Genomic DNA, 21,544 nt, shown 5'->3' on the forward strand with positions numbered 1-21,544 from the left:
TGCCTTGGGCTCCTATTGGCTCCACTACCACACTATGCCCCCCCCCCCTCCTCCTTCACAGCCTGCTGCATTGGTTGGTTAACGGCTCTGTGCATCAGTAGTAGTAGAAGCTGGCCTTGGGTTTTGGGGTTTTGGATGCTTGTCCTTATTGGTTGACTAATCTGTCAGTCACAGTGTGTGACCACTCTCTACCACCAAAAATATGCGGCATCATCATCAAATTACATCACGTGCACTACCTTTGGATGCATATGTATGTACTTAGGAGTGTGCACTCGGATGCCTCCTTAAACGAAGTGCACAAGCACAATCATGGACAGTCTCAGACATTTTGGTGTCTCTCAGTTAGTCAACAACTCCTTCCCTCTGCTCTAGAAAACTTCCTTAGCTAGTGGTATGCCCATCAGGTAGAGATATAAGTTATAGACTGTATCATCCTTCATCTGCCAGTATGAAAGATCTGTCTGTCAACTAGTTTTTTCGCCCCATGAATCGGATTTCAGGAACAACAATAAATACTTGTTTGTTGTACACCAATGTACACCAATATTCTCCACCCTTTTCCCTGAAGTGTGCATTCGTACACTTCACTCCCAGTGTGCATTTGCACACTCCCTGTGTGTACTCTCTCCTGCCCTCCTGGTTCTACCAGCCTCCTTCACCTCAAACAGACCTAACAACAACGTCTCTCCTCTGACCATCCAAAACGCATGTCTTCAAAAAGCTCTCTGGTAGTAACTTAAATCGGTTCTTTTATTTACTGTTTTTGAGGTGATTGTTTTGTTTTTTGAATTCCAGTCCCGGGTGACTGATGAAGCTCATTCATATGCATAAGCAACACACACAATAACGGTGTGAGTGGTTAGAATGATATTTTCCTGTTTATTTTCTCGCCTTCCTTTGATATAGTCAGCTGCTGACATGTCAGTGAACTCGTTTCAGGGGAAGAGTTGATATGAATCCCTGGCAGAACCCATGGTTCCTCAAAGTAATGAATTAAAGTAACTCATTTTCCAGAAAAAATATCAGGTTTCTTCAACGTCGGTGTACGTAATGTGTGGAATCGTACATGAATTAGGATGTCGTACACTAGTAGCATATGCTAGTAACTAGTAGCCTATAGGCTCAGAAACCACTAATTCAAATGCATGGAAGGACGGTGTGCTGTGTGAGTGAATGCTGTGTGAGCCTCGTCCCTCTCAGTGTCTGCCCGGCCACTGCTGCTCATTGGAGGGCCACAGATATAGAAATAGAAGGAGTAGAACTGACGCGGTCCCTCAATTTGGCCAGTACACCAAAAGATGGCCGACATGGAATTCCAATACATAATTGCCGTAGTAATCATTGTTACTGCATTTGTAGAATACACAGAGAGAAGCTAAACATGCAAAGGCAGCGCCATAGCAACGAAGCACCATTTGACTGAACATTCAGTTGAGTGAATGTCGTTAAGAAAGCTGTCGGTTGTTAATAAAGCTGTACTCTAAAACCTCCAAATGGTACACCAAAAGATGGCCGCCGGTACACCCACCATGGAATGTTGATTAGAATGGGCATGTCTGTTCCACTTGTTCTGTTTCTGTGGCTACAGCTATAGTACTTGTGCAAGCTTGGTCTGCCTGGATAGCTTGTAGTCTGTCAGCCCGAAGCCAAACAAAGGTGAAGCTTTCACATTCTGCTTCATTCTCTCTGTGAAAGTTGGTGTAGAGATCAGCCTAGACATCTCTCTGGCCAGAGCAGACCTCAACAGCTTGTCAGAATGCTGCAGTAATATCCCCCTGAAAATAAATCTGTGAAAATAGTAGGCCTATGTGGAATGTGGAATCATCTGTTGTTATTTGTTTGTGTCTGTGTGGCTGTCTTCCTGCCTGTGTCTGTCTGCCTGCCGGTCTGTCTCTTTGTCTCTCTGTCTGTCTCTCTGCCTGTCTGTGCCTCTGCCTGTCTGTCTGTATGTGTAAATAAATGCCCCCTGTGTTAACCCTGGTCCTCTGTCCCCTCCCCAGTGCTGGCATGTGGGCGTCCCCAGGCCACAGCTGTGTATAAGGTGTCGGAGTACGCCCGGCGTTTCGGGGTGCCAGTCATCGCCGACGGGGGCATTCAGACCGTGGGGCACATCGCCAAGGCCCTGGCGCTGGGGGCATCCACAGGTGTGTGTGTGTGTGTGTGTGTGTGTGTGTGTGTGTGTGAGAGAGTGTGTGTGACGAAGTGTGTGTGTACAAATTAGTTGTCTTTGAAATCTTGTGATGTGATTGAATTGGGGCCTTACACTTACACTGTCTACTTTTCCTCTCTCTCTGCCTCTTACCTCCCTCCCTGCCCTCATCCCTCTCTCTACCGCTCCCCCTCCCTCCTTCCCTCGAATGCTCTTTCTTCCTCCCTCCCTGCCTGCAACTGATTGAATTGGTGCCTTACACTCTCTGTCTACCCCCCCCCCCCCCCCCCCCCAGTGATGATGGGCTCTCTCCTGGCGGCCACCAGCGAGGCCCCGGGGGAGTACTTCTTCTCTGACGGCATCAGGCTGAAGAAGTACCGAGGGATGGGCTCACTGGACGCCATGGACAAGAACCTGGGCTCCCAGACCCGATACTTTAGGTACTGATGCAGGAGTGTGTGTGTGTGTGTGTGTGTGTGTGTGTGTGTGTGTGTGTGTGTGTGTGTGTGTGTGTGTGTGTGTGTGTGTGTGTGTGTGTGTGTGTGTGAAAATTTGTGGTGAGGATTTTCACCTAAAAGAGCGAGAATGAAGTCAGTTTACCTACCTTCTCACAACTGACAATGTCTCTCTCTCTCTCTCTAGTGAGTGTGATAAGATTAAGGTGGCCCAGGGTGTGTCCGGGGCGGTCCAGGACAAGGGTTCCATCCACAAGTTTATACCCTACCTGCTGGCTGGGATTCAGCACTCCTGCCAAGACATTGGATCCAAGAGCCTCACCCAGCTCAGGTACACAAGCACGCGCACACACACACACTCACACACACACACACACACACATCTACACAGGCCTATGTGTTATGGCCCTCATTTGTTTATAGATTGTCATAAATACATACATACTGCTCAAGGTCCTGCGTTACACCATTTATCTTCCCCCCCCTGCAGAGCGATGATGTATTCAGGGGATCTGAAGTTTGAGAAGAGGACGGTGTCTGCCCAGAACGAGGGAGGGGTTCACAGTCTGCACAGGTACTGACCTCTGACCTACTCTTCTCCCAACAATGTACACAAAGGTTAAAAGCAGTAAGGGCAGACATTTAGCTGCTAGTGCATTATTGTGTACAGAGTCACTGCTGCTATTGTGTATTACTGTGTGTAGAGTCATTGCTGCTAGTGTATATGTGTATTGCGATGTTTCTGGCCTCCCTTTTTCCAACTGTCCAGCTAAATAAATAGTTTGCAGATTATTGACATGCAAGAGATGCAACAGTGAACTGTCTTACTATGAGGCAACTCTCCTTATTCATAATATTCAGGGGAGGCTGGTGGAGATTAATCAACTTCAACCCTGACCGTCTAGTCTCTCCTTTTCTCAGCTTCATCAATTCGGCAATTACTGCCCTTCAGCTTTGTAGGGCAGTATTTGTTTGTTTTTTTGCATTTGTCCCTGCTCAAATAAAGTATTCGATTGATAAATTAATAATTAAATAGCCTCCTCCTGGTGGATTTAAAAAGGAATGATCTGGTGTAAGCACCGGGTTGGAAACTCCCTTCAGAGTCCTGTTTCTATCAGTCTCCATGAAGGGCTGTGAACCAATCAATACACACTTCAGGGAGACGAGTACAAAATGGGAATACACCGGCCAGCTCTCTGCTTCTCAGTTCCACATAAGAACACCACACACTCTTATACACACACACACAGTACAACCCCCCACGGTTCTAGGTTCTTCTTCCTCTTTTCCCTCTCTGACACGGAACCTACACTGGTCGAGAGTGTGTGCCAACGTGTCACCTTAGGAGTGGAGCGTCTCAAATAGAACCAGTTTCTATTTTTTTCTTTTTTTTCCTCCAATAGAACTGATTTCTATTTGACCCACGTGAGGGTGTGGGTGAACTGTTTGAATAGAATGGTATTGGTGTTGAAAAATGGAAGAAAGCTTGCGCGTCGTTAGTGCACGTGCTAGGCCAGTGTAGTTTCCATGTTAGTCCAGCCCGCCCTTCTCTGAGCACGATGCAACGTGTTCTTCAGAGCCCTCGGTTGGTCATGTGATCCCCTTGTCTGTTAAAGCCTAAACACTCTGGTTCCATCTGGTTCAGTCCATAGAGTTTAACCCATGCCAACGTCTCTCTCTCTTTCTCCTCCTTGCACCCTCTGTCTTCTCTTTCAATCTGTCTCCCTCTCTCTTTCTACATTTTCTTTCTCTCTCTCTCTCTCTCTCTCTCCACAGTTATGAGAAGCGCCTATTCTGAGGAGAAGGATGACCATAGTGGGCTGTCCTTCAAGCATACGCACACACAAACATGCAAACACACACACAAACATACACACACTCCAAAACCTAAACCATCAGTCTTCCCAGTCTGTTGCTCCCTATGCTGATGGAGGGGGGAGGGAGGGAGAGCAGAACAAGCATGTCTGTTTGTCAGTACCGTGACGGAGTGTTCTAGCGTGTTCTATCTGATGCCTTCCATGTTCTACTGACATTTTGGACTGACATGAATAAAGGTGAAAAAGTCAAATAAAACCTATTTTTTCCACAAAGCGTCTTTGTCTCTGTGTTTTAGATGTATGGGCAGTACATTAAATATGTCTGCTAGTCCTTTCTAACTGATCTGAATGGAATATTCCTCTTTCCTCTGTCAGAGATAGTCATAAGACTTGAACCCTGCAAGACCCCTATTTTTCATTATCAGATGATTAAGGATTTTATTTTTTATTTTTATTATCCGCTCTCCTTGCTGCCTTCTCAAAGCGCATTGAAATGAGATGGTCTGAGGGGGAGGAGTCCCCTCAGATCCTCTCCTCCAATGCCTTTTGAGGAGAGAGGAGGCAGATCACTCTAGGTTGTACCTTGACCCTGTTTGGAGAACAGAACCCTGCCCCCCCCCCTTTTCCTCCGACAGGTCCCGGGGGGCTTCAAGTACACCTCCAAATCCACCGGACTTTCCAGACACCTAAGCGCTACGCACCAGTACACACACACACCTGTCTGTCTCACTGATCAGGGGCAGGTGTGTGTTAAATGATCACCTCTGTAGAGGCCACAGGAGGATTCATCCATCATACAAGTCTTGATCAGGTATACAGACTCAGAGCTGTACTGACAGATGGTTTCTGTATCGTCGTAGGTACTGAGTTACAGGGAGTCTATATGACACTATAATGACATTCTTTTTGTAGAATGATTATTACCAATCCCATCTCTCTTTTGTCACCTGTTTTTGTCAAATATGTCAAATGTGAGACTTTTTTAAATAAACTGATTGATTGAATTAACATACAGAAATCAATATTGTGTATGTAGCTGCAGTACATTCGGAAAGCATTCAGACCCCTCTTTGTTATGTTACAGCCTTATTCTAAAATGGATTCAGTTCATTTTTCCCTCCTCAATCTACACACAATACCCCATAATGACAAAGCCAAAACAAGTTTTTAGAAATGTTTGCTAATTTATTAAAAATAAAAAACTTAAATATCACATTTACATAAGTATCCAGACCCTTTACTCAGTACTTTATTGAAGCACCTTTGGCAGCGATTACAGCATCAAGTCTTCTTGGGTATGACGCTACAAGCTTGGCACACCTGTATTTGGGGAGCTCTAGGAAGAGTCTTGGTGGTTCCAAACATCTTCCATTTAAGAATGATGGAGGCTACTGTGTTATTGGGGACCTTCAATACTGCAGAAAATGTTTTGTACCCTTCCCCAAATCTGTGCCTCGACACAATCCTGTGTCGGCGGTCTACGGACCATTCCTTCGACCTCATGGCCTGGTTTTTGCTCTGACATGCACTGTCAACTGTGGGACCTTATATAGACAGGTGTGTACCATTCCAAATCATGTCCAATCAGTTGAATTTACCACAGGTGGACTCCAATCAAGTCGTAGAAACATCAATGGAAACAGGATGCACCTGAGCTCAATTTCGAATGTCATAGCAAAGGGTCTGAATATTGTGTAAATGTGATATTTCAGTTTTTTATTTTTAATAAATTAGCAAACATTTCTAAAAACCTGTTTTCGCTTTGTCATTATGGGGTATTGGGTGTAGATTGATGAGGAAAACAATTAATTGAATCCATTTTAGAATAAGGCTGTAACATAACAAAATGTGAAAAAAGTGAAGGGGTCTGAATACTTTCCGAATGCACTGTATATCACTTGAGAACATGCAGTATAAGGTACAGCTAGCAGGCTGTTGACAGAAGGAGGGAGGGAGGGAGGGAGTGGGGGATGAAGAGAAGGAGGAGTTTTGGTCCGTAGCTCTGGAGAAGTGAAAGTGAAATAGATTGTGTGTGTATTTAAGAGGAAGTTAGGACTCATAAATAGAGCAGCATTCACATCCAGGCAGAGGCGGGACGGTCAGAAGGACAGGGGGACAGAGTCCGGCGTAATCTGGACACATACGGTAACTTTATGTTCAAGTTCAAAAGCTTTACTGATATGAAATGTCATACAATATGTGTTTGACAGTTATCCTTAACTTCACTTTGTTTTCATTCCTCTTCATCGTCTATTTTGCTACCTTTACATCCTGACTTTCTCTGCACCTTTCCCTTTCTCTCTCTCTCTCTCTCTCTCTCTCTCTCTCTCTCTCTCTCTCTCTCTGTCTTCTTGCTCTGATTTATTATCTGTTTTTTATCTCAGTTCAGGTTAAAACATCCCTCTCACCTGAAGAGTAGACTTGAATGAAAAAGTGAAAGTGCATCTGAGGATTAATTTACTTTCTGTTCTTCATCTCTCTCTCTCTCTCTCTCTCTCTCCTTTTTAACTATTCTCTGTAATAGTACATAACCTTGAAGATAGCAGTACATGTGTCTGAACAATTGAAGTTCCACAGCTACTTTATCTGTTCCCATCATCTCTCCCTCTAAGCTTTGCTTTGATCGTTTTCTTGATCTACTCCTCCTTCATGGCACTGTGATTGCACTGTGACCTCCAGTCTTTGTCTCTCTCTCTCTTTCTATGTGTGTGTGTGTGTGTGTGTGTGTGTCTCTCTCTTGCGCACACGCTCTCGCTCTCTTTCTCTACAGATAAAGATCAGGTATTTCAAGATGGAACAGGAAGAAGAAGCCGTGAATAGAGTATTGTAAGTGAACCTGACACTTTAAATTAATGATATTGGTTGCCATTCAGAATGCATGTCATCATGATGTCATCAGTGGTGGTGATATCTGCGGTAGGCGTGGTAACGGAACCCATAATGCAGCTGTGGGTAAGAACAACAGCTGTCTGTGGGCTCCGTTTCCATGATGATCCGCACAGCATACATTAAATTCAACAACATTCAATGTCTCAACATGTCTTGTTTTCCTATGTATTCGTTTACTGAACCAATTCGGTGTAGTGGAGGGCTCCAGTAGCCCTGCATGAGACATGTAAGGTCAAGTGTTGCCCTTGACCTTGAGGATGTTCTCTTGGCCTATTGGTAGACGCTTGTGTCTTCCATGTGGTAGACCTGGGTTCAAATCCCACTCCATGCATTATAATGAGCTTATCCTCCGATTTCTACCTCCACTATATTCCCCAGGTCTACACACACACACAGGTGCATAGGGGGTGTAAGGGCTAGGGGGTTGATGTGGGATTCAGGATACCAATATATAACTGCTCTACGGATCTGCAGGGCTAGTTTCTGCACCCACCATTGTCTTTTATATCAGTCTTTGGGTTGGGAGTCTTTGAAGGGTTTATCATAGTTTTTTATTTGTGTATAAAGCAGTTCTTTCAAAACTCCCATTTTACCTCACATTAAAACACATGGTAGCATTCTTGAATGACACGTTATCTCCCGGATTGCCAAACACACTGTATGCCACCAGGAATTATCATGTCAGCCAAGAATGACCACCAACAACAGCACCCTATAGTGGGACCTGTACTGTACTGCATGATGCAAACTGGCTCTGTGTTTCTAAATGGTAAATGCTGACTGGGATGCTTGGGACAGCTCGGATATGACAACACCCCATTGAAGTTTATGACAGTTTAAACAAGTTAAGAGTTAAGGTTGGGACTAGAGTTAGGTAAGGTTTAGGGTTAGAGTTATGGTTAAAGTTAGGGGAAGGGTGGGGTCATCCCAAGGATCCCACTTAGCATCTAGCCATCTACCCTTGTAAATGTATATATCCTTATTGGGGTTTAGCCTTTATCTGAGAAATGGTTTACAATACCAACAGGCTTACCACCAGATTGTATCTATTGTGTAAATCTTGTCATTAACTGCCAAGAAATATACTTGTCAAGTAATTTGCTAATAATAAAAAAATGGATAAAAGAAAGAAATGTGAATACCTTGTCAGCTGTCTACTACAATATGTATGTACTGTTTAACTGTTTAAACATAAATAATATTCTAAATCTCAGAGTTTGCCTAACTCTCTTTATCTACGGTTCTGAGGGAAGTGTAGGAATTGCATATCAATGGGTTCACGGGAGGTGGGGTTGCAGGTGGAGGTAGAATCAGAATTCTTTTAAAATCGGACGATGGGCTCATTGTAATGCATGGAACAGAATGAGGGATAGTATCAAACACAGTGTGTGTCAAACACAATGTTCTCATTCCATTCTATGCATTACAATGAGCCCATCCTCCGATTTCTTCCTCCATCAGCCTCCCCTGGGTTGCAGGGGTGTAACATGAGCAGACTGAGCAGTGTGACTGTCCTCCCAACTAGCCCCAACTAAACACAGACCTACTGGAGAAACTCCCATTTGAGTCCTGCCAATATTAGCATCTATGTAAGCTACAAATGAAGTCTTTCACCATGACATCAATGAAAGAAAATAACTTTATTTAAAAAAAAAGAAAAACGATTTACTAAGCAGCAAAATATGCACAACCTGTGCGAAAGGCCAACATTTCAATACTAAAACAAAAAGAATGCCATTTACACAGATGGCTTAATTGGCCTAAAACGTGTGTATAACATGAACATAGATAGATAGGTACTTTATTGATCATTACATTACGGTTGGTTGTTGTGGTACCACTCGGGCAATTTAACATTTTGATCGAGGCCCTTTTCGCAGAAAATTTTTATCAAACCATCAGACAGATGTACATTCAGGGTTGTCAGTGACAATTTTGCCACACTAACTGCAGCTAAATATCTTCAGTGTTCAGGGAACACATTTCCATTAGAGAAAAAACATACCCTTAAATAATAACTTTATATACTACCTTACTAACTTTACTGTCAAACCAACAAAGAATCAATAAAAGTCCAGGTGCATTTCTTTTGAATTGCACTTTCATATAACACTTGATATGCAGTAACACTTGATATGCAGTATTCACCCCTGTGCAAAGCCTCCTATGAAACTGTAAGGTAGACTGTACACATGGAATGACATGTAACTTCAATCTATTTCCAATACACCCAAACATACTTTTCTTTATCCTTTGGTCCTCTCTTTCCCCCCTGTGTGAATCCTCATGTGAACTCTCCAGTCTCAACTGGTTAGTTGTAGCTCAGGACAGCCCAACATCGTGTATGACTTAAATGCTTGGCCAACTCCAGGTGACAGAGGAAGGATTGTCCACATTTTTTGCAAGCATAAGATCTCTCTCCTGTATACAATCTCTTACGATCCCTCAATGTATATCTCGAAACCAAGGTTTGGCAACATTGGTGTGGATAAGGTATTCTAGCCAACTGCCACTGATGGCGAGAGGTTTGTCCACATTCTTTGCAAGCATAAGATCCACCTCTTCTATGTAGGCCCACTATCTTAAGATCTGACGATTTATACTTCCTATTGAAGGATTTGCTAAATGGTTTGCTTTGATACGGTTTTCCACTTATAGAGCTGTCTACGTTTACTCTAGAGAGGGGTTGAGAGTCACTGGTCGGTTCTGATATGGTGTAGTCCATTCCATCAGATTCAGATTCTAGTTCTGTTTCAACCCCAGCTATGTAAGAGGGTTGAGGAGAGTCCCTCACGCTGCTCTCCACAGTTTGGGCCAGGTTAAGATCTGAGGGCTGAGGTGGGTTCTCCTGATCACATAGACTTCTCACACAGGTGATAGTGAATAAGGACTCTGTGGTGTCACATTTTAACTCTCCTCCCCCACAGGCCCTGAGCTCCTGTTCCTCCTCTTTAATCTGTGTGGGCTGTGGGTACTCCTGCTTTACACTGAAACTCCAGGTAGGTTGTGGTCTCCTGGTGGGCTCTGTGTTCTCTTGGCCCGGACTGGGTCTCCTGGTGGGCTCTGTGTTCTCTTGGCCCGGACTGGGTCTCCTGGTGGGCTCTGACTCCTCCTGCCCCAGACTGGGGCTCCTAGTGGGCTCTGGCTCCTCCTGCCCCAGACTGGGGCTCCAGGTAGGCTCTGGGTCGTCCTGCTCCAGACTGAGATTCCAGGTGAGCTTTGGGTCATCCTGCCCCAGACTGGAGCTCCTCTCCTGCTCACAGTGCTGCTCAGGGGAACCCTCCTCTTCAGAGACCTGCAGAGAAAGCTGTCTGAGCCGGTCTGACTCTGCAGGGAAAACAGAATAATAATTCTGTATTTACATACATTTTATGTATGGGATCTTTCTCTGAGATCTACAACAATTGCATTAGCCAATAACGTCCACGAATAATACCAACCTGTTCCCTGCATCTCTATCTCGTCAAGTATTAAATAGTCAAGCAGCCTCCGTAGACGGTCGTTCTCCTGCTTGAAACGGATGTGTTCTTCTTGGTATTCTTCAATTGCTTTTTCCACGGCGCCGAATATCTCCACTGCAGCCGCCGTTAACCGTTCCGTGAGGAACACATTCAACATCTGTAGTTTTGACATTTTTAAGCGTGCCTACAGCTAGCATTAATCAATAATGCCAAAGATTATACATATATAGATAGCAGTGCATATGCGGAAAATAGCGCCGTTGTGTGTTACACACGGAAATGATTCTTCGGGAAACAGTTTGCGCTGACTCTACAGTTCCGCACTCTACGCTGTTGCTGTCATTTGCAGCCAAAACGGCATCGATTTCCAGAAACCAGGGGCCGGGCAGAGCAGCGCATGTTTGTCTTTTGAAAAGGTAGCTGTGAATAAGCACAAATTACTACGATACAGCTATTCAGCCGCAGTCATGACCAGGCAAAGGGTTTAGGTCTCTAGCGATGGAGAATATAGAAGAGTCACCGTTTCGGATCACCCCCACCGTCCAAGCCCTGAGCCTCGCTCTACGGGGAAAGACTGAAAATCTTCCCGATGCAAAGAGTCCCGATGGCGGGGACAGAATTTCGAGCGAGCCGGAGAAGCTCTGGTTCAAGGAAAGCAGTGCTAAAAATCTCCGAAACAGGGACTTCTTGTCACCCACCACGGTTCTGAATACGCTCTATGCAGACGGACAGGTTGGTGAGAGCTATCTACTTATTTAATTCTCGTTTACCCCCATTGTATTTTACGCTTGAATTGCTTAAGTTGCAGTTGGATGCACTGGTTGTACACGGGGTGACAGTTTACACGCAGTTGACAGCACGCGCTTCCACGTTTGACAGGTTGAACTCTTGCGACTTGGAAGCTAATTTTACACCAACAACCACCAACAACATTCACATGGTGAATTTGAATTAACAATTGTTCGTGTTTGAGGCCGTTGCCATTGTCAGTATCGACATGTAACATTTAAACCCTGCGGCAACAATTATTAACCCCTGGCTGCCAAGTGGTATGTGGGTCATTCAGAACAGCAGCTAACTGTGCCACACGGGGTCTCGCGAGACCGGATTTTCCAATTACGTGAACAACGGTACATGTTACCTGCTTTACTACAACTGCATAGGCTACTAATATCACATATTACACGATGAGTTTCTTTGCTAATATATACCGTATCTGTCAATACCATATTATACCTCAATGGCTAATACTGTAAATAGATCAAAACTTCCTGCAAGGGGGACATGCTATCACGACTTTACTGCAATTGCAGCAGTATTGTATGGGTTGTACAACTGATGGATGTCTATGAATGAACTCTGTGCTCGCCCCTTGACAGTGTGTCTTTGTAAAGAAGATATTGTTCTCAGTTGACACAGCCTTCCTGTATAAATAAAGGTGACATACTATCCATGTGCAGTAAGTATGTAGCTAAAGTGTGATGTGTTTGCGTACCCTGTGGCTAAAGTGTGGTGTTTTTGTGCATTCTAGGTTCCTCCGTCGGTGATGGGCCGAGTGCTGTCCCTGAGGGGAGGTGGGGTGCTCCCCATGGCGGGTGGGGAGGTGATGGGAGAGGGGCTGAGGGTTCGGGTCGACCGGACCACTGTGTTCAGGGAGGTCCTGAGTGGAGCGTCGGTGTACCTGAAGCCCCCCAGCCAGAGGGAGGGGTGTGTGGTTCTGAACTGTCCCGCCCTGCACCCCAAACCCAACACACCCTCCCCCGACACCCTCACTCTGGGACAGCTGCGGACTGTGCTGCTGACTGACCACTTGGGGGCGCTGTTAAGGAGACAGGGGTGAGTTAGTAAGGGGAAAGGAGAGACACACACACACACAGGCCCTGTCCAGAAACAAACCTTTCAACACTTATGTAAGTCTAATTGAAAGATTTATTTGTGAAGTATGATTGTAATAACTCCACCTTGCCCTCCAATAGGGTAGGACTAGATGTTTAGGCTGAGACATTTCACCATCTTGCTCATACCTATCCACTCCATCCAGACATACACAAGTGTCTAGTGGTATTTGTTGTTTATGGACAAAGCCCTAGGTCTGAATGAAAGTGTTTCAGTGCTTTGTATGTTCATATGTGTTGTACCACGGTAAATGCAAAGTGGGATGCTTGGGACGGCCCGACTCTGATGTCACCCCATTGAAGTTGAGATTTAAAACGGTTAAGGTTTAGGTTAGGGTAAGGGTTCAGGTTAGGGTCTTCCCAGGGATCCCACTTAGCATCTACTGTTGAACTACCTAAACGTTACATAAGAATATAAGCGTAAAGTGAGTCTTTATGCATTGGAGTGGAACCACCTTTATATGGGTGTTGTGTAACATCCCTCAGGTTCACTGTTACCTGCTGCCCCGTTTTACAAGAAGAGAGTGACTTCATCGTCTTCCTCCGAATGCTCGGTGTCGATTGGCCGACAGTCCCGGTCAGCTGGACCAATGATGAGCGGGAGAAGAAGATGCTGGAGTCTTTACAGAAATCCCCTTACAGAGAGAGAGAGACTGAAGGAGGGAGGAGAGCGAGTGAAGGAAAGAAGATAGAGGGAGAGAAGGAGGAGGAGGAGGAGGAGGAGGAAGGGGGGGCCCTCAGGGTGAACTGTAAGCGTGTGTTTCTGGAGGAGGAGCTTCCGGGGTATGACCCTAGCCTGGGTACCTGTACAGGTGAGCAGTGAGGGAGGGACACCTGAGAGCATCAAACGCCTGACACATGGGACTGGGTCAGGACCTGAGAGCATGTTGATGCTCTCAGATGTTTTGAACATGCTTCAGTGGGTCTTAGCATGGAGAGGGTTGAGAATAACTAGTCTTTAATATTATTGTTATCGTTATCGTTATCGTTGTTGTTGTTGTTGTCCTCAGTGCATAGGGACAGTTTGTCTCACCTGGCCCAGCTGGACAGAGCTACAAGCCACACAGTGAGTCTCACACACACACACACACACACACACACACACACACACACACACACACACACACACACAAACACCTTTAACCTCAAACTATCCATGAGTTGCTAGACTAAACTACATCTCAATAATGCTACTATGTCTCAATAATGTCTATTCCTCACTTTCAGAGGGTGGAGGAGTAGACAGCACTGTTATTGATCACTTATCAGGCTTTGTTGATCAACACCCTGTAGGTATCCACGGCAACGGTAGTCCACGTGACGTCCTGTCAAGATGAGTTCCGTCAGCAGCAGATAGCGATGCTCTGGAGGGCCAGCGGAGCGTCTGTAACACAGGTACAACACTCTCAAACTCTCCTCATTCAAACCAGGCCTTAAAACTCACCTCTCTAGCTCATTTAGTGCCGTGGGTGAATTAAGTTGCCCAAATTGTGAACATTCTACAGTGCCAAGGGTGGTGGTATTCACGAAAAAATGCATACATTATGATGCTTCATTTTGTAGCCAATCAAAGCATTGTTGCTAGGTAAATACCACATAAAACACTTGGTACTCTAGAGTTTATCCGGAATTCTTTGGCAGTTAGTTTAGGGTTAAAACTCTTTAGACAGGCCTTCCTGTAGTCCTCTCTGCTGTTTTTAGTATTGTTGTGTTTCTGTTTTTAATGCACTCTTCTGTAGGCACTTTGAGATTGTTAAATAAATAAATAATGGAAAATGTGTCCTATGTAGAGTTTATTATTAATAATACCACACAAGCTGCTACACAATAGTACACTGTTTCTCACTAACCATCGAGTACCACTAAACCTGTGCACCAGCACACTAGCTTCACTGTTTAGAATGGTTGGTGGTTGGATTTCAAATGTTAGACAATGTAAATGCTCTTTATTCAATTGGCTTATTTGAATGAAAATGGATAAAAAACAGACAACAATATGCTCAGCCTTATGGCCTTCATCGAGGTACTCAAGGACTTTCTCACAGTTCCACTAAACAGTATGGTGTTTGCCATTCACCCATCCATGTACCAGCAACCCACCATCTTTTCCATTTTTCTTCCCTCTTTCCTGCCTCTTTCTCAGAGGAATCTTGTTTGTGGGCCAGTGAAGACTCTTGGTACCCACCTCAGTGCTGCCCAGTATCTTCAGTAAGAAATTTGTATCTGTTTATCCATCTATTTATCCATCCATCCATCCCTCCCTCCATCCATCAGGGCCTTCGTCTGTATGAATCTCATCATGTGATGTCTGTGTCCTTTCTTGTTCTGTCCTTCTACAGACTGAGAAGAGTGCAGATGAAGGAGGCCTCAGAGATTAAGTATGGAGATCAGGTCGAAGGTGAGAGTGGTGTGTGTGTGTGTGCGCGTGTGTGTGTGTGTGTGTGTGCACATGTGTTTCTTTGGGTGTGTCTGTGTGTGTGTTCTTTTGTGTATGTACTCTTTGGGGTGTATGATTCAGGGCTGTCAGGGTCTCTGGGTGCTCTTTGTGTTATGTTTGTACAGGATAGTTTTTTTTAAATTTATTTTTTATTCGACTCGAATCAATGTTTTTCAGGAGAGAATTGGGATGACATCATCAGGGTCATGACCTCAGCCACGGTGAGGTTTGAGTTGCTCTCAACAGTCCACTCCAGCCCGGTGAGTCTCCACAGCCATTCACATCAACACAACTGTGTGTGTGTGTGTGTGTGAGATTGAGAGAGTTGTTGTCATGATGTTAGTTGAGTCAGAGATGATTGACAGCTCCCTCGTCCTATAGGTCACACTGGATGTGCAGAGGGAAGGAAGCGTGTCCACCAAGGGCCCCAGAGGCGGGGTCTTCGTCATGTATAACTGTGCCCGGCTGCATACTCTGTTTGACAGCTACGAGAGAGGAGTGGAGAAGGGTGAGACAGGGGACACACAACACATCGTATGATATAACCACAACATGGGCGTTTGATAAGCAGTGACGCTTCTTATCTGAAGTGTGTGTGTTCAGTATGTGTGTCCCTCGTGGGAATGTCAAAGTGAGTAGTAATGAACGGACGTGGTCCCTCAGACCATGGCAATTTGGCTAGTACACCAAAAGATGACTGACATGGAGTTGTAAATACATAATTGCCATGGCAGTGATTGTTATCGTATGTACAGAACACACAGAGAGAGAGAGAACAATTCAGAGGCCGCTCCATAGCAACTAAGCACTATTTGACTGAAAAATTCCAATGTCAATGTTTGAGTTGGTCGGTTGTTAATGAAGCTGTAAACTAAAACTTCCAAAAGATGTTCTGCTGGAACACCCACTGTGGAAGGTTGACTTGAATTGGCATGTCAATTCTACTCATTCTATTTCTACGTTGAAGCCCATATTAAACATTTCTGGCACCGTGCTCCAACCACCAGAACCACACAATACAGTATTTGATTAGAGGACGTAAGATTAGATGTCATTGTACTCCGAAGAGGAAATCAAATTTCACAAGCTCATACATTTGCATAAAGAGACCAACAAACCCAACACCCAAAACATGACATGCAAATACATGACCTTATTTAGATTCTTTATACACACACAACAAACATGCTGTCTATATACCAGTTAACACCAAGCAGTACACTTCAGGGGAGGCTAGTGGAGGTAGAAATGTGTTTGATACAATTCTTCATTCCGTTCCATGCATTGCGATGAGCCCGTCCTCCGAATTTCTACCTCCACCAGCCTCCCCTGATACACCTGTCCTCCTCTTTCTTTGTTGTCATACACATTATTTTGTTTCCTCATCTCCCCCCGGCAGGACTTTACCCTGAGATCCCTGAAGGCTCCCAGCTGGACTTCTCTGCTCTGAAAGAAGAGGTAACGCTCGACACCGGCTACACAGACACAGATGAAAACACACAACACACGGATGATGGATTCGTTTATCCGTCAAAAGTTCAAACCAACACATGGCTGCAAAATGATGGATGTCTTGCAGCGCTTATGACTGAGACAACACTCCTAGGGGCCAGTCTGTCAGCTGGTGTTAGGTACCTCAAGGTAGACGTGGTGTTATAGTTAGCCCTTAGGTACAGATCGAGGCTCAACCAACCATCTGCTAATGCTAGCCGTCACCGCTAGGGGAGAAAAACACTTGGTCAGGTCATAAAAATAAAAATAAAAGACCTGATGAAAGAGAGTTTTTAGGATGGAAACGTTGCGGGTCTTAGTGTCTTATTAAGGGGATGTGATGGGGTGTTTGAGTGTGTGGGCACTGCTTCATAGTTCATACAGACCTTTTTTTGACCCTTTATTTTTGGATTTTTGTGTTTATTTGAGGAGGGGCTGATGCAATAACATGGACATTTCAACAAGCAGATGCATTGCACTGTAACACGTTAGCTTGCGCTAATTTACAGTGTCTGTCTCTAGATAGACAGACAGTAAAATGAAAGAACACTGAGAAAAAAACTAAAGAAAGAAAGAAAGAAAGGGATTAAAGCATGTGTGAACTGACTCAAGGTCAGCTCCAACGTACTCCCTGCTGACAACAGGGGAAACGCTCAGGAGACCTGGCTGACCAGCTAAACCATGTTGAACTGAGTTCAGATGTGGTTAGGGTCTGTTTAGTCTGCTAACCCCGTTGGCCACAGTCATGATGTCTCCTCTGGTTCACAGGGGGAGTGGCTTCTTCTGTTCAATTATCTCATTCCATTCTCTGAGCTTCTGGACCAATCGGGACAGGCATTGGAATGTGAGGGAGGAGGGGCCAGAGTCAACCTGAAGACCGAACAGGTGAGGTCGTGGAGATGAAAGGAGATTTAAGAGATTTTAGAATTTTCAACTGCAAATTTGAATGTCAGTAAGACTGTAATCAAAGTCAGTTAGGTTAAGTATGTTGTATAATATCACTAATATCCTGTGTGTGTGTGTGTGTGTGTGTGTGTGTGTGTGTGTGTGTGTGTGTGTGTGTGTGTGTGTGTGTGTGTGTGTGTGTGTGTTTTCATTCTATGTCTCAGATCTGCAGGTTTCTTGTGTCTCTCAGTAAAGATTTCAGCTCCTACTACAACAGAGTCCACGTGCTTGGGGTGAGAATACCTTTAAGTACAAAGATGTGTGGGTGTCTGTGTGTGTGGTAGCATGTCAGCGTGTCATGCCAACATCTCTCTCTCTCTCTCTCTTCCCTGCTCTCTCTGTCTTCTGTCTTTTGATCTGTCTCCCTCGCTCCCTGTCCCTCCCTCTCTCCCTCCTCCCTCTCTCCCTCCTCCCTCTCTCCCTCCCTCCCCTACAGGAGCCGCTGCCTCACCTCTTCAACCAGATGTTCTGTCGGCTGCAGTTGTTACGAGCGCTGAGAGAGCTCTTCCACACCGCTCTGGACACGCTCCACCTCCCCCCCATACGCCAGCTATAGCCCCCCATACCCTGCTCCCAGTACCCCAATACCCTGCTCCCAGTACTCTGATACCTCCCTCCCTCACCAGCTATAGCCCCCAATACCCTGCTCCCTCCGAAGTACACACCAGCTGCCCCAACTACCCCACCATGTGCCCCCTATACCCCAACTACCATCCTAGTTGCCCCAACAACCACCACTAATACCCCGCCCGACAACTGCCCCAAATACCCCTAGAACACCCCCAAATGCTGATAGCCTTCTCAACTACCCTAAATACCCCAGCTAGACTATAGTTCCCATAACTGCCCCAAATACACCTTGCCCAGTTGCCCCTATAACTGCCCCGAATGTCACTGCCCTATCCTCTATGTGAAATCCACATTATATAAATGTCACTTTTACTGCCCTAAGATAGTGCTGTAGTTAGTAACCACACACACACACACACACACACACACACACACACACACACACACACACACTCATTCTCTCACTCACACACACCTTGTATTTGACAATTCCACCTACTATATTTATTGTTGATAAAACTGTATAGAATACTGTTATGTATACCTTACCAGAGATCTACTGCTACTATAGTGTTTGTCTGCTCAGTCTTCTGGATCCCACCTATGGCTGTCTGTACTGTAGATACTGCCTCTGTCATACACACTGCCTTTGGACCAATGAATATCTCCCTGTCCTCAGATTCTACCATCATTCCTTACATCAGGATAGGGGTTATTTCAGTTTCAATTCAGTCAAATCAGGAAGTGATTTCAATTTACAATTATAAACGGGAAAAACTAATTTTATTGACAAGTCATTATAATATAGTTCATGTATATAATATATAGTTATAATATATATTGTTTGTGATGTGAGCTGCTATCTATCTATATAATATTTGTAATATAATATAAATGCCCCATTTACAATAATTGAATAGTATTTTATATTTTTCCTGAATTCACTGAATTGAAATTCAACCGACCCCAACCATGCCATAGATATTGCTCTACTATAGTAGACCACCATAGTTACACAGACTCTCCACCAGGGGAGGCTGGTGGAGGTAGAAATCAGAGGACGCTCCAATTTTTAACGTATGAAATGGAATGAGGAATTACAATTACAATGAGCCTGTCCTTTGATTTCTACCTTGACCAGCCTCCCCTGTATCACACCTGATCATCAAAAGCTTGATGAGCTGAATCGGTGTGTCAGTGCTGAGCGAGAGCAAAAGCCTGCAGCTCTCCAGGACGCAGGATGTAGCATCACTGGCCTCAGCCTTGATGAGTCATGTGTATCATATTACCTCTCCTCCCGCTTCCTCTTCCTCCCCTCTTCCACCATCTCATGTAATGCAGATATAATATGCTATATCCCGCTGTAACTGTATACCTCAGTATGACTCTTATGTAGAACAGCTCCTCTTCTGATGTTGCTCCTGTCTGTGCCATGAAGTACAACCACACAGTACTACTCCTGAGTGCCATCCATAGTGACACACACACACACGCACACGCACACACACACACACACACACACACGTACACACGTACAGACATGCACATGGCGACAGACACACACATACGCAGAATGCATGGACACACACACACACACACATACACCTCTAGTACTCCCCCCATTACTGCTTTTTGTGCCATATTTGGGACTGTTCTTATTGTGTAAATGTGTGTGTGTGTCAGTGCCCCAAGCCTCACATACACACACACAAACACATACACGTACACTCAGACTTTTTCTCCCATAAAGTTATTGTCAATTATGCATTGGATCGATATATATTTTCAACCTATGCAGTTTTGACCAATAAATGATTGTCAACCCTATGTGAACCAGGTGTGTGTGCCTGTTAAGTTTGTAAATGTACTATACACTACAGCATCCAGCTGTGTGTTGGTGTGAGTGTGATGAATATGGGAAGAGTAAATATTGGAGGGGATGTGGGATAAGGGATTGATTTGGTTATAAATGGTGTTTATTCAGAGGATAATGTAAACATGCATAAGTTCACCCTAACCAATTAAAAAGGACCATGCAATTCGAATGTCTTCCACATTGACACAGTATAATTATAGTATAATTAAAATATCTACCCCCCACCCCCCATTCCCATCCCTCGCTCCTTCCCTCCCTCCCTCTCTGGTCTGTCCTTGTGACCAGTGATAATGAGTCTGGAACAACTGACCCTGGCAGCCTGGGCAGCCTGCTTCTGTCCTTCATGTTTCTACCACCCCCCACCCCCCCAACCCCCAAGCAGCCCTCAGGCAGGTTGGGTCACAGACAGACTCAGCTGGAGTATCAGCTGTTGCCTGTGACAGCAGCCAGTGCATTAAATGCACATTCAGATTACAAACACAACAGTCAAGTGTGTTTAATTACAGAAAATGCAAGTGTAATGACTACTTTATAGCCCTCTTTAAATTCTGGAAATATACTGTTTTTATGGCCGTGTGTGTGTGTGTGTTCCAATTTCCACCCCACAATCTTTAGAAGTCTAGAAAGGGTTGTGCAGGTGTAGTACACAAACACAGCCATAGGGTGTCACTCTTCTGAAACATATCAGATACCTGACATTCAACCAGCAGGCTTTCTTCTTTTCATCTCGCCGGCCTATCGGAGCTGTCCTTTTCTCAAACCCAGCTCGCTTGTCAATCATTCCCTTCGGGCCTCAGTTGGCCAGAGACAATAGAGGGAGGAGAGAGAAGAGAGGGATGAAAGCGGTTCAAAAACGGTTCAAAAACGGAGGGATGGAAGGAGGAGAGCATGCAGAGTAATAGCTGTGAGCAAATCTACTGTCTTGAAGGAGAGGAAAAAGCACAGGAGATGAATGAGGTCAGGGATGCCCATGAGAATAGAGTGATGCTTTGTGGATGAGAGGGAGAGAAAGAGAGAGAGAGAGAGAAAGCAGGAGGGGGAAAGGGGTAGAGGAGAGAGCAGGAAAGAGGGATGGGAGAGAGGGGAAAAGAGGGAGGGAGCAAGCTACTGATATTGATGTGTATTTAAGTGCTTTGGCTGACTGGCTAGGTACACTAGCCAAGAGATGACAGCATGCAAGATAGGGGGAGGAGGCTGGCTGACAGAGAGAGAGAGAGAGAGAGAGAGCTGAGGAGGAGCACAAATGATGTCTACATTACAGGACTGAGCTGTTTCCTGTGTGATGTTCTTTGTGATGTGAGTCATGTTCTGAATACAGAGGGAGCAGAGAGATGGAGAGATGGACAGACACACAGAGGACTCTGCCAGATAATATACTCTAGATAATTCATTTTCTAAATCATTACAAAATCAACTATATTAATATACACCCACCTGGAGAATTCTGCAAGATGATGAACTGCAACAACTACTATGTATTCGAAGGACCAAGAATATTAAAATCCAGCTTTTTTTCTATGAATGAATGTTCCTGGTCTGTGTCCCATTGAGCAAGT

The 21,544-nt window shown here is 44.8% G+C and overlaps 3 protein-coding genes across 5 annotated transcripts in view; 2 read left to right on the forward strand and 1 right to left on the reverse strand.

Moving 5' to 3' along the window:
* The window catches only part of impdh2 (IMP (inosine 5'-monophosphate) dehydrogenase 2), an 11,088-nt gene extending 6,397 nt beyond the window's left edge, over nucleotides 1–4,691 (forward strand). The window contains exons 10-14 of the mRNA XM_083674318.1: nucleotides 2,004–2,147; nucleotides 2,448–2,592; nucleotides 2,795–2,938; nucleotides 3,098–3,181; nucleotides 4,384–4,691. Of these exons, the coding sequence (XP_083530444.1) occupies nucleotides 2,004–2,147; nucleotides 2,448–2,592; nucleotides 2,795–2,938; nucleotides 3,098–3,181; nucleotides 4,384–4,405 (539 nt within the window). The 3' untranslated portion in view covers nucleotides 4,406–4,691. The remainder of the gene's footprint in view (nucleotides 1–2,003; nucleotides 2,148–2,447; nucleotides 2,593–2,794; nucleotides 2,939–3,097; nucleotides 3,182–4,383) is intronic.
* A 1,831-nt stretch (nucleotides 4,692–6,522) lies between these two features.
* On the forward strand, nucleotides 6,523–20,136 carry dalrd3 (DALR anticodon binding domain containing 3). Of its 3 annotated transcripts, XM_083675445.1 has the most exons (15): nucleotides 6,523–6,569; nucleotides 6,814–7,250; nucleotides 10,241–10,312; nucleotides 12,306–12,610; nucleotides 13,156–13,481; nucleotides 13,680–13,735; nucleotides 13,963–14,064; nucleotides 14,813–14,877; nucleotides 15,009–15,067; nucleotides 15,284–15,366; nucleotides 15,488–15,614; nucleotides 16,506–16,564; nucleotides 17,366–17,482; nucleotides 17,707–17,775; nucleotides 17,979–20,136. In XM_083675445.1, the coding sequence occupies exons 4-15, from the start codon at nucleotides 12,321–12,323 to the stop codon at nucleotides 18,096–18,098; spliced, it is 1,473 nt and encodes a 490-aa protein (XP_083531571.1). In that variant the 5' UTR covers nucleotides 6,523–6,569; nucleotides 6,814–7,250; nucleotides 10,241–10,312; nucleotides 12,306–12,320; the 3' UTR covers nucleotides 18,099–20,136. The 3 variants fall into 3 exon arrangements, with proteins under 3 accessions (XP_083531571.1, XP_083531572.1, XP_083531570.1); XM_083675446.1 differs by lacking the exon at nucleotides 10,241–10,312; XM_083675444.1 differs by lacking the exons at nucleotides 6,523–6,569; nucleotides 6,814–7,250; nucleotides 10,241–10,312 and adding an exon at nucleotides 11,128–11,506.
* LOC310808958 (uncharacterized protein) lies at nucleotides 8,978–10,946 on the reverse strand (the record flags this gene model as incomplete). Its single annotated transcript, XM_083676055.1, has 2 exons — nucleotides 8,978–10,640; nucleotides 10,754–10,946. 2 exons carry the CDS (start codon nucleotides 10,944–10,946, stop codon nucleotides 9,625–9,627), a joined length of 1,209 nt encoding a protein of 402 aa, XP_083532181.1. The 3' UTR covers nucleotides 8,978–9,624.
* Nucleotides 20,137–21,544: the final 1,408 nt, after the last annotated feature.

This window comes from Argentina silus (genome assembly GCF_951799395.1).
Source record: "Argentina silus genome assembly, chromosome: 8".
In the NCBI taxonomy this organism is placed as follows: domain Eukaryota; kingdom Metazoa; phylum Chordata; class Actinopteri; order Argentiniformes; family Argentinidae; genus Argentina; species Argentina silus.